This window comes from Gekko japonicus, unplaced genomic scaffold (assembly GCF_001447785.1).
Source record: "Gekko japonicus isolate JY-2015 unplaced genomic scaffold, Gekko_japonicus_V1.1 scaffold1486, whole genome shotgun sequence".
Taxonomy (NCBI): Eukaryota; Metazoa; Chordata; class Lepidosauria; order Squamata; family Gekkonidae; genus Gekko; species Gekko japonicus.
The window spans coordinates 207,520-227,661 of NW_015174320.1; the positions used below are offsets into that span (position 1 = coordinate 207,520).

The 20,142-nt window shown below is 45.4% G+C and overlaps 1 protein-coding gene across 4 annotated transcripts in view; it reads right to left on the reverse strand.

The window, feature by feature from the left end:
- The window catches only part of GDAP1L1 (ganglioside induced differentiation associated protein 1-like 1), a 63,428-nt gene that overhangs the window by 34,457 nt on the left and 8,829 nt on the right, over window positions 1-20,142 (reverse strand). For all 4 annotated transcript variants that reach the window (XM_015424223.1, XM_015424224.1, XM_015424220.1 and 1 more), the window contains one exon: window positions 5,972-6,164. In XM_015424223.1, coding sequence (XP_015279709.1) covers window positions 5,972-6,164 — 193 coding nt within the window. The remainder of the gene's footprint in view (window positions 1-5,971; window positions 6,165-20,142) is intronic.

Genomic DNA, 20,142 nt, shown 5'->3' on the forward strand with positions numbered 1-20,142 from the left:
TCTGGACTTACGTTACTCACAGAATATCTGATACCTGCCTATGAGGGCAGGAAGGTGGAATATCAGTTTTGTAAAGGTGGGTAGATAGACAAAACCCTCAATTTCCCCCTCCCCCCAGATACCTGCAGTCAAATACCCCATCAAAATTCCTGGCTAACAAAATGGTCTTGCCTAAAAATGCCTACTCTCAGTGGAGGGGGTGGGGAAGCAACTAGCACATGGTGACCTGAGGACCACAACCGGTACACATCTAACAAGATCTGATTCTGATGTACGGCTGACTTTGGTTTCTAGTCATGATGTTATAGTATGGTTCATATTTAAAACATAATTGCTTTAACCCTGGTTGAAAAGCCAGTTGCAGGTTTTTGTAAACACATAAATAAATGTCAGTTTCCCTGGCCTAGTAAGCCTCAGGCGTGGGAGGAACCGTGGTTCAGCTGGAGATCACTGCTTGGCATGCAGAAGGTCCCAGGTTCAGCCCCTGGCATCTCCAGTTAAAAGGTAAAGGTTCCCTTGCTCGAAAGCCAGTCAAATCCAACTCTAGGGTTGTGGTGCTCATCTCCGTTTCAAAGCCAAAGAGCCAACGCTGTCAGAAGACGTTTCCGTGGTCATGTGGCCGGCATGACTAAACACCAAGGCGCACGGAACGCTGTTACCTTCCCACCGAAGTGGTACCTATTTATCTACTTGAAATGTCTTGCTTTCGAACTGCTAGGTTGGCAGGAACTGGAACTAGAGACGGGAGCTCACTCCGTCATGCAGCACCCGGGTCTCGAACTGCTGAACTACTGACCTTCCACAGCCTGCAGTTCAGCGTCTTAACCACTTGAGCCACCGCAGCTCCTCCCAGTTAAAAGGACCAGGTAGTAGATCAGTACTGTCTACTCTGACTGGCAGCAGCTACTATCTACCTTTACAAAACTGGTATTCCACCTTTCTGCCCTCATGGGCGGGTATTGGATATTCTGTAGGTCACATAAGTCCAGAGTCATCTAGCAGGAACTGTAATACTGGTCAGGTAGTGATTATGGATGTCCTGATATGGATATGTTTGTTCATCTATTTAGATATTTACACCTTGTTTTTCTTCCCAATAGGAATCCAAAGCAGATGACAACATCATCCTCCCCTCCCCGTCCTCACAACAACAACCCGTGAGGTAGAACGGCTAGATTAGAGTCCAGTAGCACCTTAGAAACCAGCACATTTTCAGGGTGTGAGTTTTCAAAAATCTTGTTGGTCTCTAAGGGACTAATGACCTCGAATCAAGCTCTTCTGCTGCAGACCAGCACGGCCACCCCCTGCAACTATCCTGTGAGGTAGGTAAGACTGAGACTGAGTAACTGCCCTGAGGTCATCCATGGCAGAGCAAGAATTTGATCCTAGTCCAACATTCTGACTGCTAGTCCAACATTCTGACTGCTAGTCCAACATTCTGACTGCTACACCACATCCTTATCAATTTGCAAAAACTCTGTCTTGAGGATAGGGTTGGGGGGAGGTTTCTGGAAGTTATCATGGGTGCCAGAGAGCCTTCTGGCACCATGCACAGCTGTCCTTGGCTGAGAACTTGCGTAATTGTTTCCCCCCCCCTCCCTTAAGGAGGTTGATCTGGAAGAATCACAGTATATTTAGACCAAAGGTAGGGGGGTGCTGCTCAGCTTGCCCTGCAGCTCTGCAAAGTGCGATGTCTGTCTTCACCCTCGCCTCCAGATAAATACAATTTGAACCAGTGCTTGGGTTACATCCTTTGGGGATTCAGCAAAGATCAGGGGAGTTAATGAACCCAAAGTCTCATATTCTGCTGGCCACATTTCCTTACAGAGCTGAAATATGCTGAATGCAGTCAGGGGCAGGGAGGGCGGAGGCGGAGGGGGAGGGAAGTTCATTTGAATGTGAGAGCTTAAGCAACCAGGAATGCAGTATTGCTGCCAAGGCTCCCTTTTCTCTTTGGGTCTATTTTAAGACCATTCTTCGAGCATCTGCTTGCTTTTAGATGACGGGAGGGATCTGTGACAAAGCCCCCATTGAAATATCCATCCTAAGCCTCTGAAGTGTCTCAGCCTGGAGGGCTTTGGAAACAGAACTGGGAAAGAAGGCGATTCCAATACAAAAGAAGGTCTATAACTCCCATGTAAACATCGGCTGCTGCAGCAATATGAAAAGTGAGCCTCCGTCACATCCCGGATGGGATAAGGCCCTTCTGCCTTAAACAGGGAGAAAACTGGTTAGTGACATGTTCTCCCACCTTTGCAGGGATACTGTACTTGCAGAATTCCCCATGGTGAAGCAAATGCACACTTGTGTCCTATATTATCTGGCATTTTTCTAGGTCTTCTAATGGTAACAGCGTTCCGTGCTCCTTGGTATTTAGTCACGCCGGCCACATGACCATGGAAACGTCTTCGACAGCGCTGGCTCTTCGGCTTTGAAACGGAGATGAGCACCGCAGCCCTTGAGTCGGATTCGACTGGCTTTCGAGCAAGGGAACCTTTACCTTTACTAATGGTACAGTGTGGTTGCAGTTGTGAAACTGAGCCACATGGCAGCTTCCTAGCAGAGCTGGCAATTTCTGGAAAGCAATGCTAGGGTTGCCAACCTCCACTTGGAGCCTGGAGATCTCCTGGAATTACAGTAGACCCCCCAAGACAACAGAGATCAGCTCCCCTGGAGAAAATATCTGCTTTGGAGGGTGGTAAGGTAAAGGTTTCCCTTGCTCGAAAGCCAGTCGAATCCAACTCTAGGGTTGCGGTGCCCATCTCCGTTTCCAAGCCGAAGAGCCAGCACTGTCCAAAGACATTTCTGTGGTCATGTGGCCGGCATGACTAAACGCCAAGGTGCACGGAACGCTGTTACCTTCCCACTGAAGTGGTACCTATTTATCTACTTGCAATTTCTTGCTTTCGAACTGCTCGGTTGGCAGGAGCTAGAACCAGAGAAGGGAGCTCACTCCGTCATGTGGCACTCGGGTCTTGAACTGCTGAACTACCGACCTTCCAGCCTGCAGTTCAGCATCTTAACTGTATGGCAAATACCCAATTGAAGCTCCTCCCCACCCCAAAACCTGCCCTCCCCAGGTACCACCCCAACATTTCCAGGAATTTCACAACGTGGAGCTGGCAGCCCCAAGCAACAACCATGTGGGTCAAGCCAAACTTAACCCTACCCAAGAGCACAGTCTTCCACGTGAAATTTTTAAAGCCAGGATTGCTTTAGTGGAGAACAAAGTTTGTTGTCACTCTCTAGTCCGCCTTGCTCAATTGAAAAGGTCGGACTAATCCAGAAAAGACAAGCAGAGAACCACTGGAGAGATCTTGAGGGCAGGGGCATGGGGGAGATGGCATTGCATGCATTATGACATCACTTCCCGTAAAACCCAGAAGCGATGTTGGGTAACTCTCGGAATTGCTGGAAACTCTATGGTAAAACCACAGTTTTTGTAGAAAACAGTCCAGTAGCACCTTAAAGACTAACAAAATTTGTGGCTTTCGCCATGAGTCACTGCTCACTTCAGTATCTGAAGAACTGAGCAGTGACTCATGAAAGCTCATACCGTGCCACAAATTTTGTGAGTCTTTAAGGTGCTACTGGACTCTTACTCTTTTCTACTGCTGCAGACAGACTAACACAGCTACCCATCTTGATTTACCTCCATAGAATTTCTGGTTATTCATAGAGCAACTCAACATCTCTTCCAGATTTCCCCAAGGAAGCGATAACACAGCACATGTGAAGCAAACATTTCTTCTCTCCTGCTGCCACTCAGGGTGGCGGAGGGGAACGAGGGTTGCCAATGGGAGGACTGCCTCCATAGTGGGTGGGGGGGGGGGCCTGGCAACCCAAGAGAGCCAACCATCACTCTCAGCTAGGGTGGAAGCAGGGCTTCCCCCTCCCCCCCCTTTTTAAAAAGAGGTGCCGGAACGCTCAAGAGGGAAATGAAGTTTTCCAGTCTGTATACTGAAAACTCCTGAACTTTTAAACATTTTAAAAAGAATTCTGTCGAAGAGGATCCTGAACTCCATTCCGATGCATTCCCCCAGAAGAAAAGCCCTGGTTGGAAGCAATGCACACACACAAGGGGACTCTCTGTAGGACAAGTCACCAAGAGATGGGAACTGGCTTTTATAAATAGGAGGTCACCCCTGTGCTACTTATCACAGCACACAGCTGCAGGTGCCACTCTAATGGTCCTTGCTCCACTGCAAAGCATCTGTGAGAGGGATACATTTGCAATGGAAATGCAGTGGGGGAAGGGAGGGAGTTTAACCCTTTCCCTGTGAAGTGTAGTGGGTTAAACGCATGAAGAAACCACGGAGACTGATGTAGCAATCCGCATGGTTTACTGGTACACAACAAAGACAAAGACAAACGGCCGGCTGGCCAACTATATACATACCTGGGGACACACCCCTAGGTCCCGTTGGTGGGTTTAAATCTCCCGCCACGGTCCCATTGGTCCCTCAGGGGAGAGACCAGGAGCCTAGTCCCCATTGTTACTCCAGAGTCAAGCTCTGGAGTGTTCGCTGGCCCCTGGTGGCGGTCAGCGGACACAACACCCTGAAATTTATTTATTTTATTTACAATACTTGTATGTTACCTTTCTGCCCAGTCAGGGCTACCAAGATGGCTAACGGTTAAAAGTTTCTAAAAACATATTATAAAAATAACTAAAACCAAAACTACAATACCTATTAAAAGCACATAAAACAGTAATCATAACACAGGGCGGGACGGAGGGATTACTGAGGGAATGGAGAAATGCCTCGGTTTTTACTTTGCAGCGGTCCAGATCTGTTTTGTCCTACCCCTTTAATAGAGGCTTCACATGTGGAAATGGGCAGCTGAAGCTTTTCATGGCATGAGGGCAAATAGCATCCCCTGTGTTATGTACGTGGACCACCACCAGGGGTCCGCGGACTGGCCAGAGCTTGGATCCCGGAACAATGGAAACTTCGGATCCTGGATCCCCCAGCCCCAACCAATAGCCACCTTGGCGGGACATTCAAACCCTCCAATGGGAGTGGGGGGGTTGCTGGGTGGATATGTATATAGTTGGCTCTGTTGGCCATTAGAGTCAGTCTTTGTGTGAAGTACAATAAACGTGTGCTACAGTATGTCGTCGTCCGAGTCCTCCATGCGGCGAACCCAGTACTTTTCACCCTGGTAAATAACAGACCATCAAGCGTCCATTAAGGGGTAGGACATTTTCTACAACCTTGTTTGCATGGTAAACAGTTGAGTGCTTCACTCAGGGTCACAATAGTAGAGTATCTGGGGGAGATGGGGAAGGGGAAGGTTCATCATTTTCCCCGCCCCTTCTGAACTGCAAACTGCTTCCTCACAAGAATTCTTTGCAGAAGCCCTGATCTGGATAGCCCAGGCAAGCCCGATCTTGTCAGATCTCAGAAGCTAAGCAGGATCAACTCTGGCAAGTACTTGGATGGGAGACCTCCTTGAAATACCAGAGGTGGGAGGCAGGGGCAGGCTTTATTCAGCCACCTTCCTGAAGGTTTATGACAAGTTACCTGGAGATACCACACAAGATATCACGCAAAGGAACAAATGCATAGCTAGGAAGTAGAGAACTGAATTGTATCTGCAGACGTTCCCTTCTCAACATGACTTTTCAAACAAACAGCTCTTGAACAAAGGCCTTAATCTTAATGTAATAAAAGCTCACAGCCCTGTTTATTTGTTAACTGGCAAATTAAATCAATAAAGCATTAGTTGATCAATTTGTGAGGACACACTTCAGTCATTAGAACTGAGAGTCAAGGACACGTTAAACAAACAAGCCCAACACTATTTTGCTTCAGGTCAGTTGATTGTAACAGGGAATTAAAAAGGAAAATGTTCGATATGGTCTGTTAACCCATACTTCTATCAATATTACACATTTTACAGGTATCTGAAGAAGTGAGCAGTGACTCATGGAAGCTCATAACTGTCGCCTGGTCTCTCATCTTACCTCCTGTGAAAGTCTTTTCCATGTAATCGATGATCTGATTGTAGTCGCTGATAATGTTGTCTCCATGGATGATCACGGGTACCTCTTCCCCAAGATTGAGCCGCATGAACCAGGGCTCTTTGTGCTCAGTCAGTGGCATACTAACATCCCGCTCCTCACATGGCAACCCCTTTTCTGCGATGACCAGGCGGACCTGGAGCAAGAAATGAGTGAAGTGATGACTCAGTGCTGCTCACCAGCCTCGTGAAAAACATGCACTGCGCGAGTTAGCCTTGTGACCATTTTGCACAATATTGCTACTGCTGAACAACGTGGGTGGTGAACACACGTCGGATACTTCCTAGTGGTGCAACACAGCCCTGAGAATCCCTTAGTTCATATCACCTTTATATAAATTACATCAGTGCATAGGGTAGGGTTCCTAACATCGTCTAGGCAAATGCTGGAAGATTTGGGGGGCAGTTCCAGGTGGAGTTTGGGGAGGATGTATTATCACCTCTGGGTAATGACCCAGAACGTTCCCCTAATCTGTCTGGTAAAGTCCATAGAGTCTAGTGGAAATTCCTAGAGCATAACTATGGAGGCCATTTCCCCCCCTCCCACTTGTAGCTGAGGATAGAGAATTCCCTGGCAGGTCCAAGCAATTGGGAAGCCTAGCACAGGGATGGACAAGAAAGTTAAAACAGCCCAGAAGCAAGCCAAACCAAGAGGGCCCTACTTTACAACATCACCACTGCAGGGGCTGCTCTGCTTGGACTTCACCAGCAGCACAAAACAATGGGTGTGTATTCACCAATTGCTTCTTCCCATAAACTGGCAGTTGTGCTGGTGGAGGAGGCATTGGATGAACAGACATTGATCACTGTTGCCCCTGAAGGGCTGAGCCAGCTGACTCCCAGGGCATTGGCAGAGCTGCTGAACTTGGCTATGCTTGCTGCTGGCCACCAGCAGCTCCCTGGGACAGCAGCCCACCAAGAACTCTCCCTGTGGGTTACATGGCCAGTCCACTCCTGCCTGCGCAGATCCAAGGCATTGTGCAGTTCTATAGCACTTTGCCTTTATGTAAATACTTAGATTTTTTGTGCATTTTGTGAGTAGGTCATACAATTATTTAAATCAATAATCATTTTATAAATCACTTCCAATTTATAAAGAGCATTGCAAACTTTATTCCTCACCATGTTTCAAAGTTGGCCATTATTTTTCATGTTTTGCAGATGGGGACTGAGGTTTTAAAATGTTAACTTGCTTGAGGCCATAAAATAATTGCTCCACTTTTCCAAAACAGTTATGATCTCTTAAATGTAACAATGTAAAATGTAAGAATGTATTTCAGGTTACGGGTGGAATCGCAAATCTCTGATATAAGGCTTTAGTTCTCTCAGAATTTGGATTGGTTTTCCCGAGGAGGTAGACAGATAAGAACGGAATTTAATAAACTTTAATGAATTTCCATCTAACAATGTCAAACTCAAAAATGAAATTTCATAGTGTATAATGACAATAAATTTTGAAGGTCTACCAATGAACTATGTACTGACATATGCTAACCAGGAAAGAGAGGGATATCTCAAAGAAAACACTGATGCACTGTGTAGCAATGTAGAAAGAGATAAATTCAGTGCTGGAGTTTATTAGAAAATGGACAAAACAGCCAGTATTGTAATGCCCTTGCACAGATCTTTGATGTGGCCATGTTTGTTATATTGTGTATAGTTCTGGCTGTCATATTTCAAAAAGGATATCATAGAATTGGATAAGGAGTAGAAAGGGACAATTAAAATGATGGCGGAATTGGGGCAACTTCCTTGAGTGAACACTGTTGCTCTTTCTCTGTGGTCCTTTTACATGTAACCTTTGTAAAGGCACCTCTCTGTAGTGTTCTGAGGTGACATGTTTTATGCTGCCTTCTTGTCTTCCTTATTTTTGCTGCAATCAAAGGCTTCCACCTTAGAATTCTTAGTTGGACCCAGAGAACAGGATGGTTTAAGTTGTGCATGGCAGATTGACAGAATGATCAGTGCGTGAGGTTGCTCTGAGGTAAAAGGAGATCCTTTAAAATAAACAGTTGTTTTTGTTAAACATGAATAGAGTTTATTTATAAGTAAAACATCATAATGATTTCTGTATGGTTTATTTATAAGTAAAACAGCATAATGGTTTCTGTACGTTTAATAGGCTTAATGGTTTTAGATAAGTGTAATGGTTCCTTAAATCGATCTAGCACACAGGTTTGTTTTCTCACTTGTGATTTAGGAAACCTTAATGAATTACCATCTAACAATGTCAAACTCAAAAATGAAATTTCATAGTGTATAATGACAATAAATTTTGAAGGTCTACCAATGAACTATGTACTGACATCAGCTAACCAGGAAAGAGAGGGATATCTCAAAGAAAACACTGATGCAGTGTGTAGCAATGTAGAAAGAGATAAATTCAGTGCTGGAGTTTATTAGAAAATGGACAAAACAGCCAGTATTGTAATGCCCTTGCACAGATCTTTGATGTGGCCATGTTTGTTATATTGTGTATAGTTCTGGCTGTCATATTTCAAAAAGGATATCATAGAATTGGATAAGGAGTAGAAAGGGACAATTAAAATGATGGCGGAATTGGGGCAACTTCCTTGAGTGAACACTGTTGCTCTTTCTCTGTGGTCCTTTTACATGTAACCTTTGTAAAGGCACCTCTCTGTAGTGTTCTGAGGTGACATGTTTTATGCTGCCTTCTTGTCTTCCTTATTTTTGCTGCCATCAAAGGCTTCCACCTTAGAATTCTTAGTTGGACCCAGAGAACAGGATGGCTTAAGTTGTGCATGGCAGATTGACAGAATGGTCAGTGCGTGAGGTTGCTCTGAGGTAAAAGGAGATCCTTTAAAATAAACAGTTGTTTTTGTTAAACATGAATAGAGTTTATTTATAAGTAAAACATCATAATGATTTCTGTATGGTTTATTTATAAGTAAAACAGCATAATGGTTTCTGTACGTTTAATAGGCTTAATGGTTTTAGATAAGTGTAATGGTTCCTTAAATCGATCTAGCACACAGGTTTGTTTTCTCACTTGTGATTTAGGACAGTAACTTCCACAAAGCTTAACTTTTACAACTGCTCTTCAGGTAGCAGAGATCAGTTCCTCTGGAGAAAACAGTGGACTCTGTCATTATACCCTGCTGAGGTCACCACAGCAAATTGACACTGTTTGCCCAAAGCCAGAGCACTCCCCCAGAGCCTCTTTCTAGATCTCGTTGTATTGCTTTCACAACGGGCTTTACTGCTAGTCCAATCATAATTCACTTCCCTCACCCATCCAGCCCCCTCTTTCTTACTCAGGCTTACATTTTAGATCACAGCGACATACATTTAAAACTCAACATTAAAACACAGAAATAAAATGCACACACAGCATTTACATGGCAAAACACCACACTTAGGAAGAAAGGTTAAGGACTCTGAGGCTTTTTGTTTAGGGCAAAAAAGGCAACGAAAGGAAACGCAATAGACTAAGGTTTATAAATGTATGCTGTCATGGAGAAAGTAGGTAGAGAGAACCTTTTCTCCCTCTTCCATAATACTAACATTCAGGGTGACATGAATAAACCAATTGGCAGTTAATGCAGGACAGACAAATGAAGGGTTTTTATTACACAATGCAAAGTTGATATGTGGAGTTCATTGCTATAGGCTCTGGCAATCGCCACTAGCTTAGTCTATAAAAAGGACTAAACAACTTCATTGAGAAAAATGTCTATTAGCCACAATGGCTAAATGGAACCTCCATGGTGAGAGGCAGTATACCTCTGGGGGGGGCAAAAGTGAGGGAGGACTGTTGCCTTGTTGTGGCTTCCTATCCCAGAGGTGTCTGGCTGTTTTCTGTGGGAAACGGAAAGCTGGATTAGGCCAAGCTTGGTCTGATCGAGCAGGGTTGTTCTCTAAGGGAAGGTGGCAGAAGTCTGCTTCCACCACTGCCATATGCTGATGATGTACAGCATCCAACCCAATTGTCAGCTGCTCAGACAACACAGAACGTTATGGGTCCTTATGAAGCTAATAGTATTTAGAGCCGTAATAGGGAGAACCTTAGGCTGGAGACATATCATTGCTTTTATGAGAATTTAAAGTGGTTTCAAAAAAAGTTTTGCTTTCTAAATTGCACCTATGGGTGGGCAGAAAGTGGACTAAAATGCATCAGTGAACTTTTACCAACAGCCAGAACTGTTGTTGGACTGAGCCAGCAAGGCACTCCCTACATGCTTCAGCAACAGGGCACAGATGGGATCAATCAGAATGCATTAGCTCAGATGTGAAGATGCTAAGCTGCAGACCAGAAGGTCTGTAGTTCGGCAGTTCGAGACCCAAGTGCTGAGTGATGGAGTGAGCTCCCATCTCTAGCCCCAGTTCCTGCCAACCTAGCAGTTCGAAAGCAAGAAATTGCAAGTAGGTAAATAGGTGGGAAGGTCGGAAGGTAACAGCGTTCCGTGCGCTTTGGCGTTTAGTCAAGCCAGCCACATGGCCACAGAGAAGTCTTTGGGCAGCACCGGCTCTTCGGCTTGGAAATGGAGATGCCCCCTAGAGTTGGATTCAACTGGCTTTCGAGCAAAGGAAACCTTTACCTTTAAGAGATTTGGAGGATGCTTTCTTGCTTTGCAAATGTAAAACTTTGGAATTCTAATTTTTAAAAGTAGACCTTGAAAGGTTGACAGACTTATTTTGCCTTACTGAGATGCTGAGTCAAACAGGGTCTGTGGTTTTTTGAAACAATACAAAAACCTGCAAAACTCATTGGTCAGAGATGCACACCTCACAAACAGTAACTCTCTTCCATTGAAAATACAAATGTATCAATCTTAAATATCTTTGCTAGCAGAGAGCTTGTCTTTTATAGCCAGATAGCAAAAACCACAAAAAGAGATCATCGGGTAACAAATACCATACAGCTTTTAACCATGTAGTTCGATCACAGCTAGCTCGACAAGATTCTCCCGGTGGTCACCATTTATTTAACCTCTGCGCCATCTCTGATGTGCCTGTGTATGGCATACTCTGTATTCCGCTTTGGGCACCTTGATTTGATTTGTACTCTTTTAAAAGTAAGCGCAGTTCAGGACCAGAACAGGAAAACAGCTGGTCACTGACCACTCTGACCATGTCTGAGCTAAGGCACACTGAGTCAGAGCTGGACTAAATTGGCAATTTCTGTCAATTCCTCCTTCCTGCTGTAGACACCTCTCCCCCCCTCATCATTCCTTAGGATCCCCTACCCCCACAGGAGTAGCATTTGATGGAGATCAATGAGCTGTGGTGGGAGGGCAAAGACAGGAATGTTCCATTCTGCGGTTGGATTCTGCTGCTGGAAAATTTAGACTGAATCCCACTATGAACTGAAACACATGTTATGGCAGCCACAGTTCCAAACCATGGCTGCCAGTGGCATTTTAGAGGGAAATGTCACCGTTTAATAATTGCTGCAGGGGTCTAGTCCTGATTGGGTAGGGTTGCCAGGTCTGGATTGGAAAATACCTGGAGACTTTGGGGGCGGATCTGGGAGAGGGTGGGGTTTGGGGAGGGACCTCAGCATGGTACAAGGTCATAGAGTCCACCTCTAAGGAAGATAACGCACGTCTGGTGGGCAGGATGTTTTCCTACCTTGTGATTGTAAGTTCCAGTTGATTTTAATTACTCTTTGTATTTTGGCAACCCCCTGAAGGACGTGTAATTTTCTTTTTCCTCAAAGCATTGTTAATTGAGGTTGCCTTTGTTGTTTTTTGATAATAAAAGCTTTTTTGCCTGATTTGCCAAGCCTGAGCGTAGAGCCTGAAGTATTCTGGCAGAGAACCCGAAGCCTGTGTCTTACACCACCCTTCAGAGCAGCCATTTTCTCCAGGGGAGCTGATCTCTGTCAGCTGGGGATCAGTTGTAAAAGCGGGAGATCTCCAGGCCCCACCTGGAGGCTGGCAACCCTATGATTCGGCCCATGCAGCAGTGGCACCAGGAGATCTTGTCGCACCCACCCCTTTCCAAGGGCCATGTGGTAGGAGGAGGAACAAGATCACTTGGTGATGCTGCAGTGCAAGGCCAATCAGGCCCTTGCGGCAATTTTTAAATGGCTACATTTTCCTGTAAAATGGCATTGGCGGCCACGGGTCGGACCCACGGTCACCATAATGTGCAGCTTGGCTGTGTGTCCACCTAATCCAAGCACTTGTTTCTAAATGAACAGGCAGTATAGTAAGGCATCATTCTCATGCAGTTACTATTTACATTTACAATTGGAATACCAAAGCACTGTAATCGTATCAGAAAATGACTTCTTTCCTGTCCTTCAGACTTGGTCTTGAGACAGAATCATAGAATTGGAAGGGATCTCCAGGGTCATCTAGTCCAACCCCCTGCACAAGGCAGGGAATTCACAAATACCTCCCCCTCCACACCCCCTGTGACCGCTGTTCCACGCCCAGAAGATGACAAAAGACCTCCAGGATCCCCGGCCAAATTGGCCTGGAGAAAAATTGCTTCCTGACCCCAAAGTGGTGATCAGCATTTCCCTGGGCGTGTAAGAAAGGGCCACGAGAACTAAGCACTGAGGCAACCCTTCCTGCAGCCTCCCTCTCATGATCTGCCAAAGTTCACAGAATCCGCATTGCTGTCAGAGGGCCATCTAGCCTCTGCTGCTTCATATCTTTTCTTACTGCCACAGCCTCACCTTATCTGCCCCTTCGCTACCTTGGGACCCTCTGCTTAACCTCTCCATGATACTCATTACAGATTCCTGATGTCTCTCACCACCTCTGCCTGGCCCATCAATGGGGATTTAAAGCCTTTGGAATAAGGCGACCAATGCTCCCTCTAAGCTGTGGAGTCTTGTGAGCAAAAATTCGGCTTTGTGAGCTACTGACATTAAAGTGGCAAGCAAGCAATTTGGCTACTGCATAAATTACTTTGCTCTGGAGCCATCCTTCCTGAGTGAAGGCAAAAATGTGTGAGCTGGAGGCTAAAAAACGGTGAGCTAGCTCACACCAGGGCTATTTTTGGGCAGGAACGCACAGGAACGGAGTTCCGGCTGGCTCCCAAGTCGGCCGCACCCAGCAGGAACTCATTAGCATAATAGGCCACACCCAACAGCAGGAACTCATTAGAATTGGCTACATTAGGAAAATTGCAAATATGAATCAGAATATGTCAAACAAATGTTGGAAATGTAAGAGTCATGAGGGCTCATGTTACCATATGTGGTGGACTTGTGAAAAAGCTGCAGACTTTTGGACAAAAGTCCACAATGAAATGCAAAAAATATTGAAATGCTCTTTTAAAAAAGCACCCGAAATTCTGCTTTTGGGTCTTAAAATAGAAGAAGTGAACACGACTAAAAAGACTTTACTTTGGTACTTAATAACTTCCTGCTGGACTTTTTCTACAAAAAAAGCCCTGGCTCACACTAACTCAGCTTAGAGGGAACACTGAAGGCGACTGCTGTCTCTTCTAGCGTAGCACCTGGCACTGCACAATCAGGATAAAGAGCAGTAAAAAGGAAGCCATGCTACTGGTTCAAGCCCCAGCTTTCTATATGTAGAAAACTGTAACATCAAGGAGGCCAGCTAAAATCCTTTTCCTTAGGCTGCTACTACATGTGATGCTGGGAGTTGTATGAATCCCCCCCTTATTTTCCCCTCTAAAATCAGATGCCGTGGGCTGACTTACATTGAGACATCTCCCTGATTTGAGATGCTATTTGCTCCACTGGAGCAAGCATACAGCTTCTAGCGCAAGCACCTCTATGTTTGCTCCCATGGGGGCAAGTAGAGACTTCTTGGGACCATTTCAGATAAGAAAAACAGCATGCAGGGAGGCTTAAGTGCCTCCCTTTCCTGGTGGCCTTGTGCTGATTGGGAACGAGCCCCCACGGTCTCTGTTCACAGAACTCCCGGCATTTCGTATAGTCGAGTTATTAATAAAACAGATTTTCAAGGGTGGAAGTGGGGGGAGGGAGGACAAGCATTCAAATGTGCCATCTACCACCCTGAATTTTGCAGTGGCATACTCCCAAGAGGGCTCCCCCACATGAATTTTCTGCATGTGCCCCAAATGCAGTAAGTGTGAGCTCATGGCTGCCTCTGAGAACTGAGTTTTCTGCATATGCGACGTGCTGTGAATTGAATTATAGACAGCAAGTACCCTATTGAGATCCAGACACAGTCTGCTTGAGTGCCCTTCACCACGCCAAAGGGATTGGCCCAGTCAGTTCTCGGTGGTGTTTGCGCTGGGTAGCGGCATGTCCCAGTTTGCTAGCTTTGGCTGGCAAAAAGCGATGCGGGTGAATTTAATCCCTTACGCTTCTGTGTCATCAGATTGATGGTTTCACCACCAGATTATTTAACTATTGGACTGTGAGAGAGGGGGCATATTGTTCAGTTTTCTCCAGCAGGTGCTGGGATCTGCTGAGACAGGAAAGACGTATCGTGTGCATTCCTTCACCGCCCACGCTGTTCAGTAGCTCTACTGGTCAGCACGACTCTACTGCCTTGGCCAGCTTTGCCTTTCTTGCTGAACAACTGAGAGAGAGTTGCTGGGTGAAAGAAACTAGCAAGAGCAAGCAGAACTCAGGATTTCAGACTCGTGGATATTATGCTTCCCTAATAGCCAGTACAATATCGACCATTTGGCTGAAATGACAGGAAAGAACGTCTTCTAACATTTCCAGATAGAAGTCACTTTTTCCCTAGTGAGGCCACATGATGACCAGGATTGGCCCTGGCCACCCCAGGTGAAGAACATCATCATCACTCTTCCCCCCCTCCATTTCTCCTACTTCTGTATTGCTTTTGCTGCCCGTGCCATGACCATGACACACAATTTGTGTGCCTAATTTATCTGGGCAATATATAAGAAGATAAATTTGCATGCTAAGATCTATAATCTGTGTTTATTCATGTCACATAAAACACCAAGTAAAAGCAAGACTGTTTCCCTCTAAATGGACACAAATGTTTTACTCTTAAGAATAGCTGAAATGTACAAATGCCAAGAAACTGAACTGGGCACCGACACTGAATGGATCACTATGAAAGTTCTATAAACAGGCGACATCCTAAGAATGTTAACCCTGGTCCTTTAGAAGTAAAAAAGGGTAAGAGTCCAGTAGCACCTTAAAGACTAACAAAAATTGTGGCAGGGGATGAGCTTTTCTGCTCACTTCTTCAGATACCAGTGAGCAGTGACTCACGAAAGCTCATACCCTGCCACAAACTTTGTTAGTCTTTAAGGTACGACTGGACTCTTGCTCTTTTCTGCTGCTACAGACAAACTAACACCGCTACCTATCTTCACCTGGTCCTTTAGATGTATGATTTCTTTCACTTTTGAGAGGACAGTTGAATGAACAGGGCCCCCCCTAAACCTAGCAGTCCTTATATCCACCATAGGTGATGATCCAACAAGCACTGTGTACTGGCAGGGCAATAGGAAACCTTCCTTGTTAGGTGGGGCTGCAATATTTCTGTAATTCAGTGATTTCTCCCTAATCAATCAAAACCTCTGTAAACCTATTCTCAAGACCAAATTTTATTTATTTATTAATTAAAATCTCCATATCTCGCTTTTCCTCTTGCCTCAGGGTGGCTGAGTGTGAATGCGTGTATTGAATATGAATACACCTATTGTGGAAGTAGTGACAGACTTCACGTTCCTGGGCTCCCAGATCACCACAGACTGTGACAGCAGCCATGAAATTAAAAAACGCCTGCTCCTTGGGAGGAAAGTGATGGCGAACCTAAACAGCATGATAAAAAGTAGAGACATTACCCTGCCAACAAAAGTCCGCATGGTCAAAGCGATGGTATTCCCAGTAGTCATGTATGGCTGCGAGAGATGGACTATAAGGAAGGCCGAGCGCCGAAGAATAGATTCTTTTGAACTATGGTGCTGGAGAAGACTCTTGAGAGTCCCTTGGACTGCAAGAAGATCAAATCAGTCAATCCTAAAAGAAATCAACCCTGACTGTTCCCTGGAAGGCCAGATAATGAAACTGAAGCTCAAATACTTTGGCCACCAAATGAGAAGGGAGCACTCACTGGAGCAGACCCTGATGCTGGGAAAGATTGAAGGTCAAAGAAGATAGGGACAGCAAAGGATGAGATGGTTAGACAGTGTCATAGATGCAATGAACATGACATTGAGCAAACTTCAGAGGACGGCAGAAGACAGGAGGGCCTGGCATGATCTGGTCCATGGGGTCGCGAAGAGTCAGATTCGACTGTGCGACTGAACAACAACAACAAAATTGTACAGTATAGGAATTGTTAGCTACAGAACACTTTGAATAAGATAGTTCAGAAATTTTTACTTGCTCATAACAAGCCCTTCCTTAGAGAAAGAATAGTTTCCTTATGTGGCCTGACCCGTGGCTCAGTGGCAGAGCATCTGCCCCAGAATCTCCAGCACAATCCCCAGCATTTACAGCTAATAGGGCCAGGTAGGAGGTGATACGAAAGATTTCCACTTGAGACCCTAGAGAACTGCTGCCAGTCAGAGTAGACAGCCCTGACCTTGATGGACCGGGGTACAACTTGGTATAAGGCAGCCCCCTGGGTCTGAAGCACCCTACCATGCTCAAAGTACCGAAAAAACAAAAAGGGAGTTTGTTTCCAGATCAGTTAGGCAGAAAGCTGATTATTTATTTTTCATATTTGTATCCCGCCCACCCCGTGAGCGGGCTCAGGGCGGGTCACATCATCTCAAATAATACAATAAGTTTTAAAACACAATAAAACATTACATTATAAACATTTAAAATCAGTAGTTATAGCTGCTGGTACAAATTCCGGCCCATTAATACTGATTGTTATGGCCGGTTGCTGGCAGATTGATGGCCAGTAGGTAGGAGACAGCAACCTCGGGGAGGCCATATGCGGACACCCGCTGCGTCAACCCAAAGCCTGGCAGAACAGCTCCATCTTGCAGGCCCTGCGGAACTGAGTAAGATCCCGCAGGGCCCTGATCTCGATGGGGAGCATGTTCCACCAGGTGGGAGCCAGGGCAGAAAAGGCCCTGGCCCTGGTCGAGGCTGTTGAGAAGTCCACCCTGAGCATGAGGAAAAGGTAGCAGGGTGGAACTGGGGAGAGATCAGATGGGTGGAAATTGGAGCATTTACCAGGAATGTCCCTGTTTTTAAAATAGATGAAGATGGGTAGCCGTGTTTGTCTGTCTGTAGCAGTAGAAAAGAGCAGGAGTCCAGTAGCACTTTAAAGACTAACAAAATTTGTGCATACACCTGGATTAAATTGAGATCTAGGTTTCCTGTCTCATTACCAGTGCTGATTTCTCCACCCATGCTACCTCTCTGCATATCACATCTAATCCAATCACACCTTCTATTGTCATTAGCCTGCTGATTGTCATTTGTCATCTGAAATCATTCCACTTCCCACTATATAGGACAGATGGACTCCCACTCTAGCTGTATCTGACTCACAAAATGTGTGGGTTTAAACATCCCGCCAAGGTTCCCATTGGTGACCACTTGAGGTTTCAGGATCCTAGTCCCTATTGTCTCTGAGAGCCAAGCTCTGGCATAGGTCGCTCTGAGAGCCAAGCTCATACCCCCTGCCACTAATATCATTACTTTTTAGAACAGTATCAGAGGGTAGTCCTGTTGGTCTGAAGAGCTAGATTTAAGTCCAGTAGCAATTTAGAGACCAACAAGATTTTTGGGATATAAACTTTCAAGACTCAAAGCTCCTTTTGCCAGATATCTGATGATGGGAGCTTTGACTCTGAAAACCTTATACCCAAAAAATCTTGTTGATTTTTAAAACAAACTCTCATTCTTTAAATGGAAACTGTCAGATCACAACCATGGCTAGCTGAAAGGAAAGACAGAATCTGCTTTAAGGAAGAGCCTTGGGTGGGATGGAGTCAGCACTCCAGCTGTGATGGAGAGGAGTACCTGGGGATGACAGCTGGTTACAAACTGTGGATAACTTTGCCAGCATGCTTAAACAGAGTTAGTCCCATAAAGCAGCTTGCTATAGGCTATGACCTACACAGCAGAATCATAGAGAATGGAGAGATTCTCAGCCAATGTGGCGTAGCAGTTAGAGTGCCAGATTAGGGCCAGGGAGATGAGAGTTCAAATCCCCAGTCGGGAAGCTCACTGAGTGACAAGGTTGCCAACCTCCAGGTGGGACCTGGATATCTCCCAGAAAAATAACTGATCTTGAGAAAATGGCTGATTTGGAGGGTGATTATGGCATTACCCCACTATGCCCCTTCCTCTCCCCAAATGCCACCCTCCCCAGTCTCTATTCCCAAATACCCAGGAATTTCCCAAGCCCAGGTTGGTGATACCCTGACCTGGATAGCCCGATCTCATCAGATCTTGGAAGCTAAGCAGGGTCAGCCCTGGTCTGTATTTGGATGGGAGACCAACAAGGAATATCAGGGCCATGATGCAGAGGCAGGCAATAGCAAATCACCTCTGAACGTCTCTTGTCTTGAAAATCTCACGGGACCTCCATAAATCAGCTGCAACTTGATGGCAAAAAAGAAGAAGTTGGCAACCCTCCTGAGTGAATTTGGGCCTCTCCCTTCACCTCATTTACTTTAAAGAGGTGCTGTGAGGATAAAATGGAAGAGCAGAGAACTGCATGTGCCACCTGAACTCCTTGGAGAAAGGACAGGATAAAAACAGGACAGATGGTGCCATGTTTGATGGCATTAATAATAATATTTAGCATCTATATAATCAGTTCCAAGTGTTAAAAGCACTTCCTCGGCATTATCTCACTGATGCTTCCAACCAGCTCTGCATGGGTGGGCAATGTTAGGGCTCCAGATTTAGATGCCTGAGACAGAAGGAAAGCTAACAGCTTGGATCAGTTATGTGAATTCATAGTTGAGGGTGACACAGGAAGCTGTGCTTCCTTGCTTTAAGTTCACATTCCTACCTACGCCAGCTCAAAGTAACTGGTGCTTCCCTGAAGGCTGTACGCAGAGGAGGAAGCCACAAATTCAGATTTGGCAATCTCAGATTTCATAGAATTACGGGGACAGACAAAAACTTCCCAAACGGACTATCTATGCAATCCCAGGCAGAGTTACACCCTTCTAAGACCATGGATTTAGAAGGCTGTAACTGGTTATGATCACACTATGGAAGCAATTTAGTAATCATTCCCTTTTGCCAAGGACTTGGTGGAATTGTAGTTCTGTGAGACAGCATAGGGATTCAAAGAATCCTTATCAAACTACAATTCTCAGGATTGTTTGAGGGAAGTCTTGATGGTCGTGGCTTCCTTGATCAAGTCAATCCATCTCATGTCGGGGCTTCCTCTTTTCCTGCTGCCTTCCACTTTTCTGAGCATGACTGTCTTTTTCAGTGACTCTTGTCACACTATGACACTAGTATAAGACTGATATGAGGTTTCAGGGTAAATAAGTCCACCTATTCAGAAGTGACCCCAGGAGCTGGAGTGAAATAACCTCATACCTAGAGCATCCTTGGCAGGAGATTTCTCAGCATCCTTTTGTTTAAAATCTCCAGCGGTAAAGATTCTGTAGTGTCCCAACGCATCTTGTTGCCAACCACTTTATTAGGAGGGGTTGGCGTTTAAAAAAACAACGCAGTGAGCTTCATTTCATTCCGCCCACTCACATCGAGTGGTGCAGCAAAAGCTGCAGTTTGGCGCCGCTCGTATCTTGGAGCTCTCTAGGCACATAGAACATGAGAGGGTGAAACTGAAGGTAATGATGTGAAAGACATGAGCCTGCCAACAATCTGGGCCTAGTGCTTTTCACACAACCTCATCACTGGTGGCTTCAGACCAACGGTGCCTATTTCAGGGACCACCCAGCCACCTGTGCAGGCCATAAAAGCACTTGGCAACAGGCAAGTTTAAGAGGAGCTTTCCTGTTTATTGTGAATGTGTAAAAAAAAATCTGAGGCTTCATGTTACACAGGAACAGGTGACATGACATTTATCTGAATGTTACAAATCAGTCATTGGGACCGGGCAATTTGGATTGTGGCTGTGGTGCTGTGAATTAATCCTTTCTCACCTTGTCATGTTCTCAATAGAAAATAGCTCACCTCCATGAACCATTATCTATCTATCCTGGAAGGGGCCAGTAGATCATTGTAAGATCAGAAGTCTTGCCATTCCCACATCTGTCAGC